This window comes from Merops nubicus, unplaced genomic scaffold (genome assembly GCF_000691845.1).
Source record: "Merops nubicus isolate BGI_N331 unplaced genomic scaffold, ASM69184v1 scaffold123, whole genome shotgun sequence".
In the NCBI taxonomy this organism is placed as follows: domain Eukaryota; kingdom Metazoa; phylum Chordata; class Aves; order Coraciiformes; family Meropidae; genus Merops; species Merops nubicus.
In genome coordinates, this window is record NW_008598000.1 from 55,640 (window position 1) to 70,554 (window position 14,915).

A 14,915-nucleotide genomic window follows, 5' to 3' on the forward strand; every position below is an offset into this window, starting at 1 on the left:
GAACATTTCTTAAAAGAGATAGGAAGTTTGAACTTGGAAGTGGATGAATTAAAAATAAATGACAGCAAACCAACCCTGCAGTAATGAAAGAAGAGATGTTCTTTCAGAGAAGAGATGTTCTGCCAGCTTTATTGGCAGTCAGCTGGAGAGAGGCACTGTGCTTGTCTGTGGGTACGTGTGTGTGCACGTGTGCCTGTGCTTTATGGCACAGAAATCAGGAGGAGAGTGGATTCCTCCTGGTGGAGGAGCTTCCCTCCAGCTCATGTACCTTTGGTGCCTGACTTTCCTTTTCTGTTGAAAAATCTTTAAAGATGAAGTTTTCTGTAAGTCCATGTATGACTTGTACAAATGCTGTAAGCACATGCAATTTCATAAATAAAAGTAAAACTCATACCTATGGCAAACCTCTGTTCAGAAAAAGGTTAGGGCACATCCATAGTCCAGTTGTGGACAAGAGAGAGACCCTACTGTGCAATCCTCTGGCTGGCACTTTCTGAAGTTTCAGCAGAAGAAGCCACTGCAGTGTAGAACAATTGCAGTATTGAGAAGACTGCCCAGGAGCAGAAAATAACTGTAACCATGACAGGCAGTGTAAATCAGAGAACAGAAAATTTTATCAAGTTTTCCTGCAAGAAATGTTTTTCATATGATTTCCTAGGGTATATTTAATGAGCTTCCCAATTACAATTAGAGCAGAAATTTCACAGTATTATGTTAGTTCTTTGAGAGCTTTCTTTTTCAGCTAAAAATACCTTTGTCGTAAATATCTTATATGGGAACATAATCAGTAGGTTATAACTTTATATTATAGATCTCTCAGTCAGGTTGTATCTCAAACTAGCATTAGTTGAAGAATGAAATGCAAAGAGATGTTTGAAGAGTGGTGGTCAAAGGAAGAAATGAGAAGACCCTGGAAAAGAGGAAATGTGTATTTTTCATTGAATATTTACTAGCTAGGTTGTAATGCAGATGTCCTTTGTCCATGAGTTTAAAATTATTCAGATAAAGCTCACATAGTAGCTGCTGCTGTACATCACTGCTTACTTTGCCTCTGCGAGGAGAGAAAAATCTAGTTTGTCATATACCTATTGATCCAGGTTTTTTTTTTTTTTTACCATTTCAACCTCTTTTCTTTTGCTTTGTTGCTTGGTGTAATTTCAGCTACAAGTACTAGTCATCAAGACATGCTTAATTTTAATATATTTATCCTATGTTAACTTTAATACTTGTATAGCATATGTGTTGTACAGATATTGTTAATAGCATGGTGTTTAATGACCCTGAATTACTTCTTTTTCTTGATTTGGGATGACAGAGGCTGAGTTGCATCTGGAGGATTGTGTCTGTGCAGGGAACACCATGCAGGAACTGTGAATGATGTAGTAATGTCATGAATTAAAATTCATGCTTAAAACCACATTTCATTTTTTTCATCTATGTTGTTAGTAAATTTATGATTTTTGGGTTCCTCAAAAGCAAATTTATGTTGTTTTGCCTGCTTTTGGATTATGCAATTTTCCTATTCATAATTTATTGGATTACTAGGTTATCTGTATTTCATTTTCAAGTAACATTGGAAAGTTTCTATCCCTTAGCTTCTACACTGAATTTCTTCACTTTGTTTTCCTTATAAAGATACCAAGTGATGCTCATTAGACAAAAATACTAAAGTGTGGTCTGTTCATGTATACAATAAATATGGAAAAGTTATTATTTGAAAATAACTAAAGCCAACTATAGAGGAGAAGGTACAAGGTGTGTTAGTGACCAAAGTTGGGGTGTTTTTTTTTGGCTTTTCATTGTTATGAAAGTTCTTTGTATCTCTGAGAGTTTATCTGTGGGTATAACTACAATATCAGCTCCCTGTATGAGGAAAGGATATTTCCAAAAGTACTGATAAAGTTTTAATAAGGAATAGTTTATTGATTTGGTTTAGTGCAAGTATTTTGTCATCTTATGTCATCCTACTGAGTTTGGGGAAAAAAGGGGATTATTTTGATTTCCATTTTTCAATGCAATTTAATACAGATAGAAAGTAACTATAATCCACATGTTCTCTTCTCGTCTCACAAATATTTTTAATATTAATGATAAGACATGTTGCAGTGCAAATTTAATGTAAATATTCTTAAAATAGTGAGGCTGGATACTTTCATTAAGATGCTTTACTATACGTTGCTATGTATATCGTGGCTACAAAGAATGGCAAAGTTAGAAAATCACTTTGTATGGTGAAGCAATATCATTTATAGGTAAGAAACCTTTTCAATCCCACTTCCACCTCAGTTTTGTAATGCCTGTGTCATGGATTCTGTTAAACATCTAGACTAATCTTTCAGTGCTGCTTTCTGTCATTTTTTTGTTACACACTGGTATATTGAGTTGGAAAGCAGTTGTCTACAAAAGCACTTTCAACTGCATATTATGCCTGCTGTATTATATTTTTATGACAATGCCTGTGGCACAAAAAAAGGGAAAGAAAATAGAAACAACAACAAAAAAAGCAGCACACTGCCACCAAATTAGCCATTTACTAATTTTTCCTACTTGTTCAGACATTTCATAGTCAAATGGTTCCTTTTGGTCAAGTGACTGTAAAATTAAGTTTAGAGTGTTTCAGTGTAGTGCCTGTAAGGGTTATACTAAAACAGAGAGAGACATTTTTAATCATGAGTAGATTCCATAACAGCAGCATGATCAATCTCTGGAATGTAAATATCTTAATTCTAAATATTCCTCACCGCATACAACCTTTACTTATTACATTTATTTTCAGTTTTTACAGTGGCATTCTCTATGGTGTTGTTGCTCTGTGATCTGTGCAGCAGTTCTGTTTGGAACTGGAGGTTTGCATCCTCAGATGTTGGCTGTAGGACCTTGCACCATTCAGCTGACTCTGACCCATCCTTCACTCACAAGCTCCCCATCTCTTTCCATCTGTATGTGTGTAGCTCAGAGTAGGCATTAGCACTGTTCCTCCTTCACAGTTCTTGATGACATGAATGCCTTCAATGAAACCAGGGGCTTTGTGTAGTTCTGTTTCATTAATGCCTCTTTGCTTGCCCGTGTTGCAAATGTCCTGGCTCTGACCATACAACTATTAGCAATGCTATAGAACAGAAGCTCCTGGTACAAAGTGATTTGGAAAGGTACAAAATACTGTGGATTAAGCTGAACTGGGAGTCAGTCTTCATGCTAGGTACTGAGGAGTCTGAGGTTAAATGTCCTAATATTAAGCAAATGTTATTATTAAGAACAATTTCTGACTACAGTATCTGAAGACAATTGAAACTGGTCTGACCTGCTCATTTCCCATGTTCCTGCATGAACAGTTGTCCACGTCCCAACCCCATCGTTATTCATGTGCCTGCTCATGGCTAATTTTCTGTGTCAAATTCCCTTGCAGACAATACACCTTTCCCCTGGGCTTGATTTCTTTTTCTATTCTGTCTGCCCAAGCCAAGTCTTTACTAGCTTGCTGGACCATGAAAGGGCAATCATTTTACCTCTGAGTACAGAAGGCAATGACTGCCATCCTGTCAGCTTCAGTCCCATCAAATCCATTGGGGACAGCAGGCATTGGGGAAAAAACTACAATGAAGTGGCATCTAGCTAGAGTGTTTTTATGAGACTTGTATCAAATGCTTCAGAAGTGTTTCAATAGTGCTTTTACAATTAAAATGCCAGGATAGGTAAAGAACTGCTAATATTATTACTTTACTTTATTCCTCTGTTTACTACATATATAGCTGTAGGATTTCTTTCTTCACCAGCTGTTGTAGTGTCATATCTGCTGTAAGATTTTGAAGACCATAACTGTAGATTATACACAATTTTCTCATAAGCTTACACTTGCATGCTTCATAGTGATTATTTTGCTAGTCTCACTATCTGATATTCTTTAAACTGTTTCAAGACAGATTTATAGTAATGAATTTCTTGTATGGCAGAAGCATTTGAAACTTTTGATATAAGGATTTAGGTATGGACTTAAGATATGCCTAACTCTCAGAGAAATCTTTCCCTTTCAGTAGTGTGGTATTAAATGAAAATTGCCTCTCATAAGAAGCTTTAATCACGTCAGCTGAATCCCCAACAGCAATGATGCAAAACTTCCAGTAAGAAATACAAAGACTTTATTTCATGGTTGTCACATGCCAGCGGTTTGGATGCCAGGAAAATATTCTAAGTATAAAGATTTATGGTGTTTCTCCACAAAACTGGAAATAGTTAATCTGCAGCCATATGTTGAATAGTGATCTTTTGAAAAAAAACAAGTTCCTTGAATATCATGTAAGTAGAGAAGGCTGTCAGTGTAATCATTTCCATTGGATAGCATTGCTAGAAAGGGATCTGAAAGAAATGGTTCAGATGCATCATTTAAAAAATTAAAATCTTGTGTTCCCTGTGAGTTAGAATGTTCTAAAGGGGTGGTAAGCAAGTGGAAGTACAGTTGGCTTCAATTTTAAAATATATCATTGTGAAGCATAATTTGTTTAGTTAATTAGTAATGGAGGGAGGAAATTTAAGTGTGTATCTATCTTATCTAAATAGTTCAAAAAACATTAAGAACTTACTAAATTATAATTTAATTTATCTATTGTGTGAAAACTTGTGAATGAACTATCAATTAATAAACATGTTTATAAAGACCATCTGTGCCTTATGTCTGTAGAGGCTGAGTTAAGCACCTTCATAACATATCCTACCAAAAAAAAAATTAGTTCCCTCCAAAAAATTCAAACGTGATATGAAACCCAGTAAAGAGATTTTCCTGAATGATGGATTGTGCTAGCATAGGCTTAGGAGCAAAGAGAGGAACTGACTGTCATTCTTCTGTAGTCATCTGCAACGACGAAATAGTCAAGAGCATCACCAGCAAAGATGGTTATGGCTCTCCTGTAAGAATTCCACAGTTTTTGTGTGGAATATTTTGTACCTTTCCAAACCTCCTTGTATTATAGAACAACATCAGTGGTGAATCATGTCTACGTCTAAACTCTGCAATTTGTTAAGTCCTTACAAAGGCATCACACAACAGTAGTTTTTAGACCTGCGTGCAAGGTAATGATGTATTGCATTTTCCTAAAGATAACCCATGTTGAAATTCATAAATTATTCAAAAATACTTAGAAAAAAATATGATTCACTGCACAATATGCAACAGAGGCAGATGAAAAGTGACGACTTCCTGCTGTTTCCACAAGGAGAGTTTGAGTTTCTGTAGTAAATTTAATCATATTTACAGCAGGATGAATAAGCAATTGAATTTCATTCAGGTACCTGTTTTGATGGATTTGCTGAGTCTGCATTCATGGGCTCCTTGTGCTAGCTTGCATGCATGGACAGCATTCCAAATTCCAGACAAAGAAATATTTGCATATTGATATACACAGAAGGAAATTATAATGGAATAACTGTGTACTTATACAGGAGCCTGGCTCGTGAAGCATATATTCTCAACATAAGCTGTGTCCAGGCCCTCTGAAGCCTGTAGATACTTCTGTCCCTTCAGGGCAGCTCCTTATGCTTTAACTCTCACACCTGCTTACACACACGTCTGTATTTCTGCACATGCATATCTAGTTATATAGTTCAAAATTTAAAAAGATAAAGGCATTACATTGCAGAATTTTCAGGAAAATATTCAAATCTGAAAGGAAAGGGGAACTTCAATTAATTTGTAAATATTAGTTTTAGTTGTTCAAGTAAATTATTACAACCAGTGCTGTTAGAACTATTCTATAGGAAACTCAGCATTTTCTGGAGCAATGAGGGGAAAGTAGAACTGTGGAAGGAGCCAGCTGGTAGAGACAACACAGGTTACTGGATGCTTGTTGTAGTTTATGTCCAGTCAGATATGCTGTGTACAGTACAGACATAGCTACTAGAGCTTCTAGATCAAAGCTGACCCTAAAACTATCTGGTGCAAGTCAAAGCCTGAGCACCTAAGCCTTGCTGGACTAAGCTGTCTATGTGTGGGTCCAGCTCGAGTGTTCCTTCACTATTGCATTGTAGGTGGTAGCTGGTTTAATATGCCATAGATTATGCCTATTATTTTATTATTCAAGGATTTTTAAAAAGCCTCCAGCGTGAAGATTGCAGTGATAATAACAGGAATTGAAGATACAAAGGTGTAGTTTTAAACTAAAAATGTACTGGGGATGTTGTAAGTGCCCTGGCAGAGTGCTGCTGACTCCTTCCATGAAGCTTATTGTTTATAGAATCACTGTTGTCATTTGTGTAGCTCTTGAGAAGATGCTGGTAGTCTCTTTAATAGGTTAGTGTGTTAATAGCTGACAACTATTAACTTTCCCATGTTAATTGGATCCTTTTAGATGTTCAGCCAACTGGTCAGGCACACAGTGTGAGAGGCCAGCTCCCAAAAGCAGCAAGTCTGACAATATCAGTACAAGTAAGTACTTCAGATAACTCCTATCACTTGTCACATTTGACTCAGTTTAGAAATTTTAACCTGGTAATATTTTAGAATGTGAGTTTATGTCATGAAATATGCTGTTTGCCTCAAAGAAAAATAAAAAGCAACAACCACAAATGTAGACCTCTTTCAACTTTTGGATTGACATTCAGTGTTTCATGAGGTGGTTTGGCTGTGATCCATATGCTGTACACTCACTGCTTCAAGGGCTAGCCTGCACTTTCCTTAAAGAAAGTGTATCAAGTGGCAAATGCTTGGTGGTATCACTGCTGGGCAGAGACCCAGTATGAGACCTCTGACCATTTGAATCCTACTGGAAGCATCAAAAGTAGAGTTGTAAGTAGTTCATAACTTTTGCACTGCCTGGCTGCAGAGGTTTGAATTTTAGCCACTCTGAAAATCATCCTGAAAGTAAGAATAGCTTCTGTGATATTTTTTTAAACATGTCTATAAGCAAAAAAAAAATAAAAAGGATGGTATTGCTACACTATTGGCAGTTTAAACCAGACAAGGTGCCCTGTGGTGTGTTGAGCATGCTGGTGTTATCCTGCTGTATGTCTCTTGGTCACATTTAACCCAACTGGAGCAGTAAAATGAATCACCCACTATTCAGGTCAGCTTGATGCTTAGATGAAATCTTCCTAGCAATCCAAACAAGTGAAATAACACTACACGCTGGAAAGGGGCAGAAATGCAGCCAGAACCCAGATCAGTATTTCATGTTGAGGGAATAGCTGATACAAGTGGGGAAGTGGGTGTTTGTCTTGTGCCTGCTTCTAGAGCCCAGGCTGCACTGTGCTCACCAGATGGCAATTCATGCTCTTCTTCATGACTTTTTTTTTTCTTGAATGTTTACCTGCTAAGACAAAATTAACCTCTTTGTTTGTTTTTTTTGCCTCCTAAGTAGAACTTCATCCAGTTATGTATCAAATGTTATCTTAATATATTTTTGTAATGTCCTTTACAAAATGCTAAATCTTCATAAGCTGAAGTGAACTCGGGATGCTTCAAGCTTTTATGCAGTAGCACTTTATCTGGGGCCTCTGACAACCTGACTTGGCCTTCAGTAAGCCTTTCAAGACATAGACTACAAGACATCTTTTTCAGTTCTTTTTTTAAGCTGAGTGTAATGTAGAGCAGAGTCTGCCAACAGCTTATTTATTTCATTTTTTTTTTAATAAATCAGTAAATGTAACCAATGAAACCACCAGCAATGTTTTTGTTTTCCACCAGTTATGGGTTGTGACATTAAAGGAAATGCAGATCATTCCACATTGGTGTCCTGTATTTTATAAAGGCCAGTTTTTATAACGTAGAGTTATTTGTTGCATATATTTCTTTCTTGCCAGATACATAGATTAAAGCTGAGAAATGCTTAGAAAGATACAATTGCTGACCTTATTTTTGCAGGTAGTCTCATTCCAGTGAAGTTTTCTGCCAAAATAATATTAAGCCCATTTTCTTCTTCCCTGTCCCCTCCCCTCCTTTAACATCCCTGTCTGATCTGTGCACTGTTTCTGCTACATTAACCATTATTGTAGTTTCCTTGATTGCCTGTATCAACATAACAAAATTATTGGCTCTCGAGTACAATGCAGTAAAATGCACCAACCATCTAGAAATGAATATTGCTTACTACTTTCCACTTCTCTACAGCTAAAAGTTTTTAAAAAAATAGCATATAAATGCTAATAATGGAGTTGTTCAATCAGAGCTGTGCCTACTTAATATTTTAAATTAATAGTTGTGTAACTTCAATCAGCCACTGAAGATGATGGTGGCAGTTAGTCAATGGCCGTGCCACTCCAATGCAAGTTGTTCAGCAGTTCCACACGCCTGCATTCAGTGTCTCTGAAAATGAGGGCAGAGAATTAGTCCAAGGTATGTTGGTAACCAGAACGAGGAAGCTCCTGATTTGTTGATAAAAGTACTTGTATGTACACCATTATCTGTTATGATTTATTTTTTTTTGTCATTGATCAGCTTTAAAATCTGAAATCAGTGAAGCTCATCACACCAAATTGCATTTGTGAGGGAAATTATTATCTTAAAATTAATTTAGCTGTTTTACAGCTGTGAAGAAATTATTAGATGTAGCTGTGAGTATTCAATGATCTTTCCTTTTCCTGATTTAGGAAGCATTGCAATCATTGTTCCTCTTGTTTTGCTGGTGACTTTGATCACTACCCTGGTAATTGGACTGTTTCTTTGCAAAAGGAAACGAAGGTAAGTATTTATATATAGAAGTATGAAGTAAAAAAGTAAATCTTTAAAGTACATGCATCTCTTTGACATGGAAAAAAAAAAATCTCTTTATGTTGAGCAGATACTTAAAAGAACACAGACAATCCAAAACATGTTTCTGGATGCAGTGAGTTATGTTTTAGTTCTTTGTGGAACAATCATGTTTTTATTTACACTTAGATTCCAGATACACTAGATGAAAAAAACTTAGTTCTTTTCTTATCCAGTTTGCTCAGTCTTTCCAAGGCTGTGTAAGGCTGTCAATAATTTTATCCAGAGAACAAGTGAACTCAGGAAACAGAATTAATGTACTTCATTGGAACCATGTAGTTATTATTGTTCATGTCTATAAATAGTTTCAGAACCTGTGCAGAATTTCCACTTTCTAGTTATAGTTCAAATTATTTACTTTGATTAGTTCTTTTCAATTTTATCTGTTGTAGTGAAGATGTAAAGCAACATTTAAAGTGTCTATAGGAGAGTCCCAAGAAGCCTTTTCATCATTACTTTATTTCCTTAGTATCTTGTGTGGGTAAACCAAATTTCAGCACTGAACAGTGAATTGTTATTCTCTTGAATTTAAAGATAAATACATTCCCTGACCATTGTGTTAGTAATGCTGAACCTGCCAGGCTCCATGGATGTCATTACATGTACCTAAAAAGCAAATTTGATTATAGCCAAACCCTGAAATGCAGTTGCTGGTCTGTAAATTGTTTAAGTTGTTGAGAATAACTTGTTAAATAATAGATCTTCAGTAAAGAAATAGAACTAACCTCAATAAAGAACTTTTTGCTATCTTAAAATTATATTTGAAAATGTATCCTAGGGTTTTTTTAATCTCTTCAGAGAAGACTGTCAAGTATTACACTAGGTCTAGATGTTTGATGCTTCCACACCACAGATAAGTGCTTCTTTTAGGAAATATTGTTTCAATGCCAGTTCTGAAAAATACAGATCCTTTAATGTATTTGATTTCAGACATTGACTGCATCTTTTCAACCAAACAAGAGGACTCAACTATTAGCATCCTGTCTGTGACCTCCCTATTATTCCCTTGTAACTCAAGAAAACAAATTGCATTGGGAAAAATTACCCTCTTGAGGTTATTTCAGTTGCTTAGACTAAAATCACCTCCTTAGCTAAAGGAATTAAATTCAGCGACGAAAAAAATTCAACTCAATCACTTATCTTGACTGATACCTAACTCAAGGTCAAAAATAAGACCCTATCTTTTATTAAACTTTGAAAAAATTCAAGTTGAATTTCAGCTTTCCCATAACCACTGTCGAGGAATACAAACTGGAACTATGACAAGTTCATACATTTTTAATGCCTCCTAATGAAACCATTTGCCTGTCCTCGGATTCCAACTGACTTTGGGCAACTGATTGCAAATGGAGGGGTAATAAATGAGCAAGGGAACATGACTCACGTTTGCTTCATCTTCATTACTGCAGGGAGCCTGCAATGAATTTACAAGGCTTTCCTTGGGAAGTGGGGGAAATCTGAAAATAACAGGAGGAAGTTTGGGTTATAGACAACAAGTGAGCACTTTGTATGAATTCATACCACTGCAGTCAAACTGGGAAAAACAATAAAAAACTAATTCCAGCTTTTGTGAGATCTTTACATAAGAGTCAGATTGCTTCTTTGGAAAATGGAAGGATTTTCTGTTTGTCTCTGCTGGAAACACTTTTTTATCCTCTTGGTCTGGATGATTAAAGAGAAATAAAATACAATTTATACTATTTTGGGATGAGGTATCCAAGAAATTAATCGAAAGCTCACTAGCTTCTTTTTTTCTGTGTGTTTATGCACTATAGGACAAAAACTATCAGAAGACAGCCCATTGTAAATGGAGGAATCAATGTAGAAATTGGCAACCCATCCTATAACATGTATGAGGTGGGCCATGACCACAGTGAAGGTGGGCTTTTAGCCTCAGATTTTACCGTAAATGCAGAAAAGGTAAATTTTCTTTTTCTAGTGTCAAAACCACTACTTATTTCATGTCTTACAAAGGTTTTAACTTTAAATATAATTCATGGAAACATGAACCAATAATATTTAGATTTTGTTGATGAATATGAATGCGAGTTAGATTTTATTAGAGTAAATGCTACATATATATATTAACAGCTGTTCTTCTGCCTGATGCTGATGAACGTTTTTTTTCTAGTGCCTGCGTTTTACCAAAATAGAGTTAAAACTGAGTTTTTTGTCACAGACACATCTGTCTAACGCTGCCAGATTGCAACCTGTCTTTTCAGTGTAGTCACAAATGCTGAATGGAAACAGATTACTTTGCAGCCTACCATTTGAAGTGTGAAAGAGTGCATGCATACGTATGAGACTAACTTATTTCATATAACAAAACTTCCAGAGGCATAAAGAATTCAGAGCCCTGGCTGAGTAGATAGATTAAATGTTTACACAAAGCTAGTAAGTATTATCATTTTCTCGTAAAAGATGCTGTCACTTCTGCAGCACCACGTTGCAGTGATTGAGCTCCCTGAGTGATGTGACATGGGATGAAGGGGGTAATGCTGCAATATCTTTCCTAGAGCTCTGTAATCAGCCATACACCAAAGGGCAGCCATCGTTCTGTGGCATTTCTGACAGAGCAGTCACTGGATTGCTGTTAGCTCTAGGAATGCCATTGCTGAGTCACACAGGCAGTGTGCTGAGCGCCAGGTGAGCTGCAAATGGAGCTACCCACTGGAGGAAGAGTAGCTGAGCCAGTGCTCATTGGGAAGTCAGGCTCTAATCCATAATGGAAGAGGATTTTCAAATGCTGAATTTTGCTCTCATTGAATGGAAAAAATTTTCATGCTGAAGAATAACTTAGTAGATTTTTTAAATTGTGGATCACTCTAAAATAATGCTTTTAATTGGTGCACTGTTTATTTAACGGTGTTGGCAAGTACACGTGGAAAATGCTCTTTAGCACAGAAACTAAAATTTTCTGTTTATACAGGCCAGATACATAGGGGGAGGGCCCACTGCATTCAAGCTTCCCCACACAGCTCCATCAATCTACTTAAACTCTGACTTGAAAGGACCACTATCAACAGGGGTGAGAAATGATGATTCAAATCTATTTCATTCCACCACAGTCCCTTTCTAAAGAAAGTTTGTCTGTCATTTTTGAACAGAGACATTTTCTGTTTCTTTTTCAGTTTGTTTTTCTTCTTTTATTGGAAAGAATGACAGTAAATAATACATTTTCTATTTGAAATATAGAATATGTTCCTCTCTACATACAAAATTTCGTCTATACCCATCACTGTAACATGATCAAAAAATGCAAATGTGTTTTTGCAAAGAAATGCAAGACCAGTAAGCAATGTGGTGCTTTTCCATAGCAGTATGTTTAGCATAGCATTCACAGCCATGTATCTTCATATATATTTGCAATTTATATTTAATTACAGGCATTTAGTGAATTTTGACAAACTGAAAAGTTTCCAAATAAATGAAAACACGTCTTTGAATTTTAGAGGAATTTGATACACTAAAATGTACAATTCTCTGTAATATTTGCAAGGCATTTTTTATTGTTCAGTCAATTTTTATCATAAAATAGTTACTTCTAAACCATCAGATTTTGACTACAGTTTATCATGTTTGCAAACTTTGAAATTGAGAGTATTCAAAAGGGACATCAATGTAACATTCATTTTCATGTGCCTCAGTATATATATCCATCTTTTGTGCCATTTGCATTCTTGCATGAGTGTAGTATGTTGTATTTGGAAGTTTAACAAGTTGTAGAGGGTATGATATTTCTGACGGAGCACAGAACCATGGATGATGAAAGATAGAATATAAACCCTCCTCTGGCATGAACTCTTTCTGTTGTTGAAGTCACTCCAGTTATTTTCTGTACCTCACTGTACTGCATCCTGCTATCAGTACCCACTCAAAGAGGTACCATGAGACACAGCCTGCTATTATTTATAAATGTAATAACCTCATATGGCACTATATAGATGCCATGTGTCTCTGTTCTGTTGTGGTTATCATCCTTAATGATGATTGTCAATGAAATAATAAGTTCTGTCCATTGAAATAAACCTAAATTTCTTTTTTCCTACATTTTTTTATTATAATCGTTACAACAAATGTAAAGATCTCTAATTCAACAGGGACAGACACGTATAACTGAGAGTTTGACCACAAGTCACCCTTTCCAGTTATAGCTAAAAAGCTGAACACCTAATTGGATAACGGAGGTCTTCTAGGAGACAATAAAGATACAAAATTTGATGGAATTAGTGAAGATCTTGACATGATAAACCTCGGGTAATGCTTTGTCCGTAGCATGAGTGACAGGAGAGTAAGTTTTCATCCTTCTGTGCTGTCAGACTCAAGAGATTTCCAATATACTGAAGTGCTTTGCAGAATTAAAAATGAACTTGTCCTGTACTGAAGTACCGCTCATTTCAGCAGATTTTTTTTTTCATTACAATCCAAACTACCAAAACTGTTGAGAAAATCCTTCTCAATCTGTAACTGCTATGATATATTAACAGTTATGCTGGTTTATTATTAAAGTTTAATTTACATTACAAAAGTATTGAATTTTTGGTCAAATCATGTTGTATATTTGGGCCACAGAATTCGAAAACATGGTCAGCTATTGATGGGATGCTGATGTCTTAGAACAGGTAATATATGGAAACTGTTGGTTGCAGTTTTCTCCTGTTAAACTTGTCACATGGTCTCACAGTGCACCTTCTTTATAAACTTCTTCATATCTATTCTGAAACCTTCCAGTGTAATAAGGTGGACAAGTCAACTTCAGAGACATTTTTCAAGGTTTTTGTTTTAATTTTCGTCATTTTTTAATGGTTTTAATATCATAATATGCTGCATGTCATGTCATTATTTATTTTAATAGCATGTCTCATCATGAATTTAATGTTTGACTAAATGATTAACTCATTATCAGGTTTGCAGAAGTCCAGGTATATCTTTAAAGTATGTCCAGTTATATTTTCTGTGTACTTGTTCTTACTTTAACAAAACCATTTCCATTTCCATAAATGTTTATTTTGGTTTAATTTGACTGATCTAAGGTGTGTTTAATTTCTCTGCAGCCAACAAATTATGCCAATCCAGTATATGCAAAGTTATACATGGATGGACAAAACTGTCGGAACTCCTTAGCAAGTGTTGATGAAAGAAGAGAACTCCTTCCAAAGAAAATAGATATTGGGATAAGGGAGACTGTGGCATAACCTGCTGTTACCTTTTATACTCTGTATAAATGTATAAAATATAAGGATTACTTTTCTATGTACCAACAGTATTATAATTGTTTTGGCATCAGCATTACCTCTGTTTTCTGTTCAGTTGATTGTTTTCTGGGTTTTTCCTTTTGCTGATGACTTTTGACTGACCATTTGTAAGGTATTTTTATGAAAAAGAAACTGCACTACAGTACAATTTACAACAATGCTGCTGAAATAACACACCTTTAAATTTGTTAAAATTGCAAACAACCTGTTCGTTTGTAGCGTGGAAATGAGCAATCTATTTTCTATGAACTTTTTTTGGTTCTCCTTAATCGATGAAGATGGTATCTGCACTTTTTCATTCTGTAGTCTGGAAGCTGTAGTACAGTGTGTAATTTTGTTTATTTTAAATGGTGAAAGAATGATTGAATGGTCTACTCTCTTCTTTGTGCCCATTAGAATTTCTCTTCAGATCCTGGTAAAGCTAGATAACTTTTCACAAACAAACATAACTTGCTTTTGGATTAGCTTTAGGTTGCCAAGAAGTAAATGAGACTATAGAAATGGAACATCTAATGATCTGCATGAACACGATGATTGTGTTTCAGAAATTCAGTGACTGTACATGATATACTAAACATATATACCATGTAAACAAGCTTTGTATTTATTAAAACCTTATAGAACATAGTAATGGTATATCTTGGAAGCTGAAACCTTACTTGCTGTGGGACAAAGCGTATGAACTCCAACAGTCCTGTAGGACAGTAGCCACCCTAGAGCACAAGAGGGCATTGCCTACACATCCATTATATGTTTATTCACTTAATCACACGCATTTCCTATGGATTAATAATTCCCCAACCCATACCAAGCAGTAGGGAAAAAAACAAACCCCAAGACTTAAGCACACACAGATGAACACAGCATTCAGTTTTCACAATCACAAAGCAGTCTAACCTGTTTAGAGATGCTACAGGATACAAAAC

At 35.7% G+C, this 14,915-nt stretch overlaps 1 protein-coding gene across 1 annotated transcript in view; it reads left to right on the forward strand.

Moving 5' to 3' along the window:
* The window catches only part of LRP1B (low density lipoprotein receptor-related protein 1B), a gene marked incomplete at its 5' end in the record, with an annotated part of 68,407 nt that extends 53,960 nt beyond the window's left edge, over nt 1–14,447 (forward strand). The window contains 5 exons of the mRNA XM_008936862.1: nt 6,339–6,415; nt 8,575–8,665; nt 10,510–10,654; nt 11,664–11,762; nt 13,789–14,447. Of these exons, the coding sequence (XP_008935110.1) occupies nt 6,339–6,415; nt 8,575–8,665; nt 10,510–10,654; nt 11,664–11,762; nt 13,789–13,929 (553 nt within the window). The remainder of the gene's footprint in view (nt 1–6,338; nt 6,416–8,574; nt 8,666–10,509; nt 10,655–11,663; nt 11,763–13,788) is intronic.
* Nucleotides 14,448–14,915: the final 468 nt, after the last annotated feature.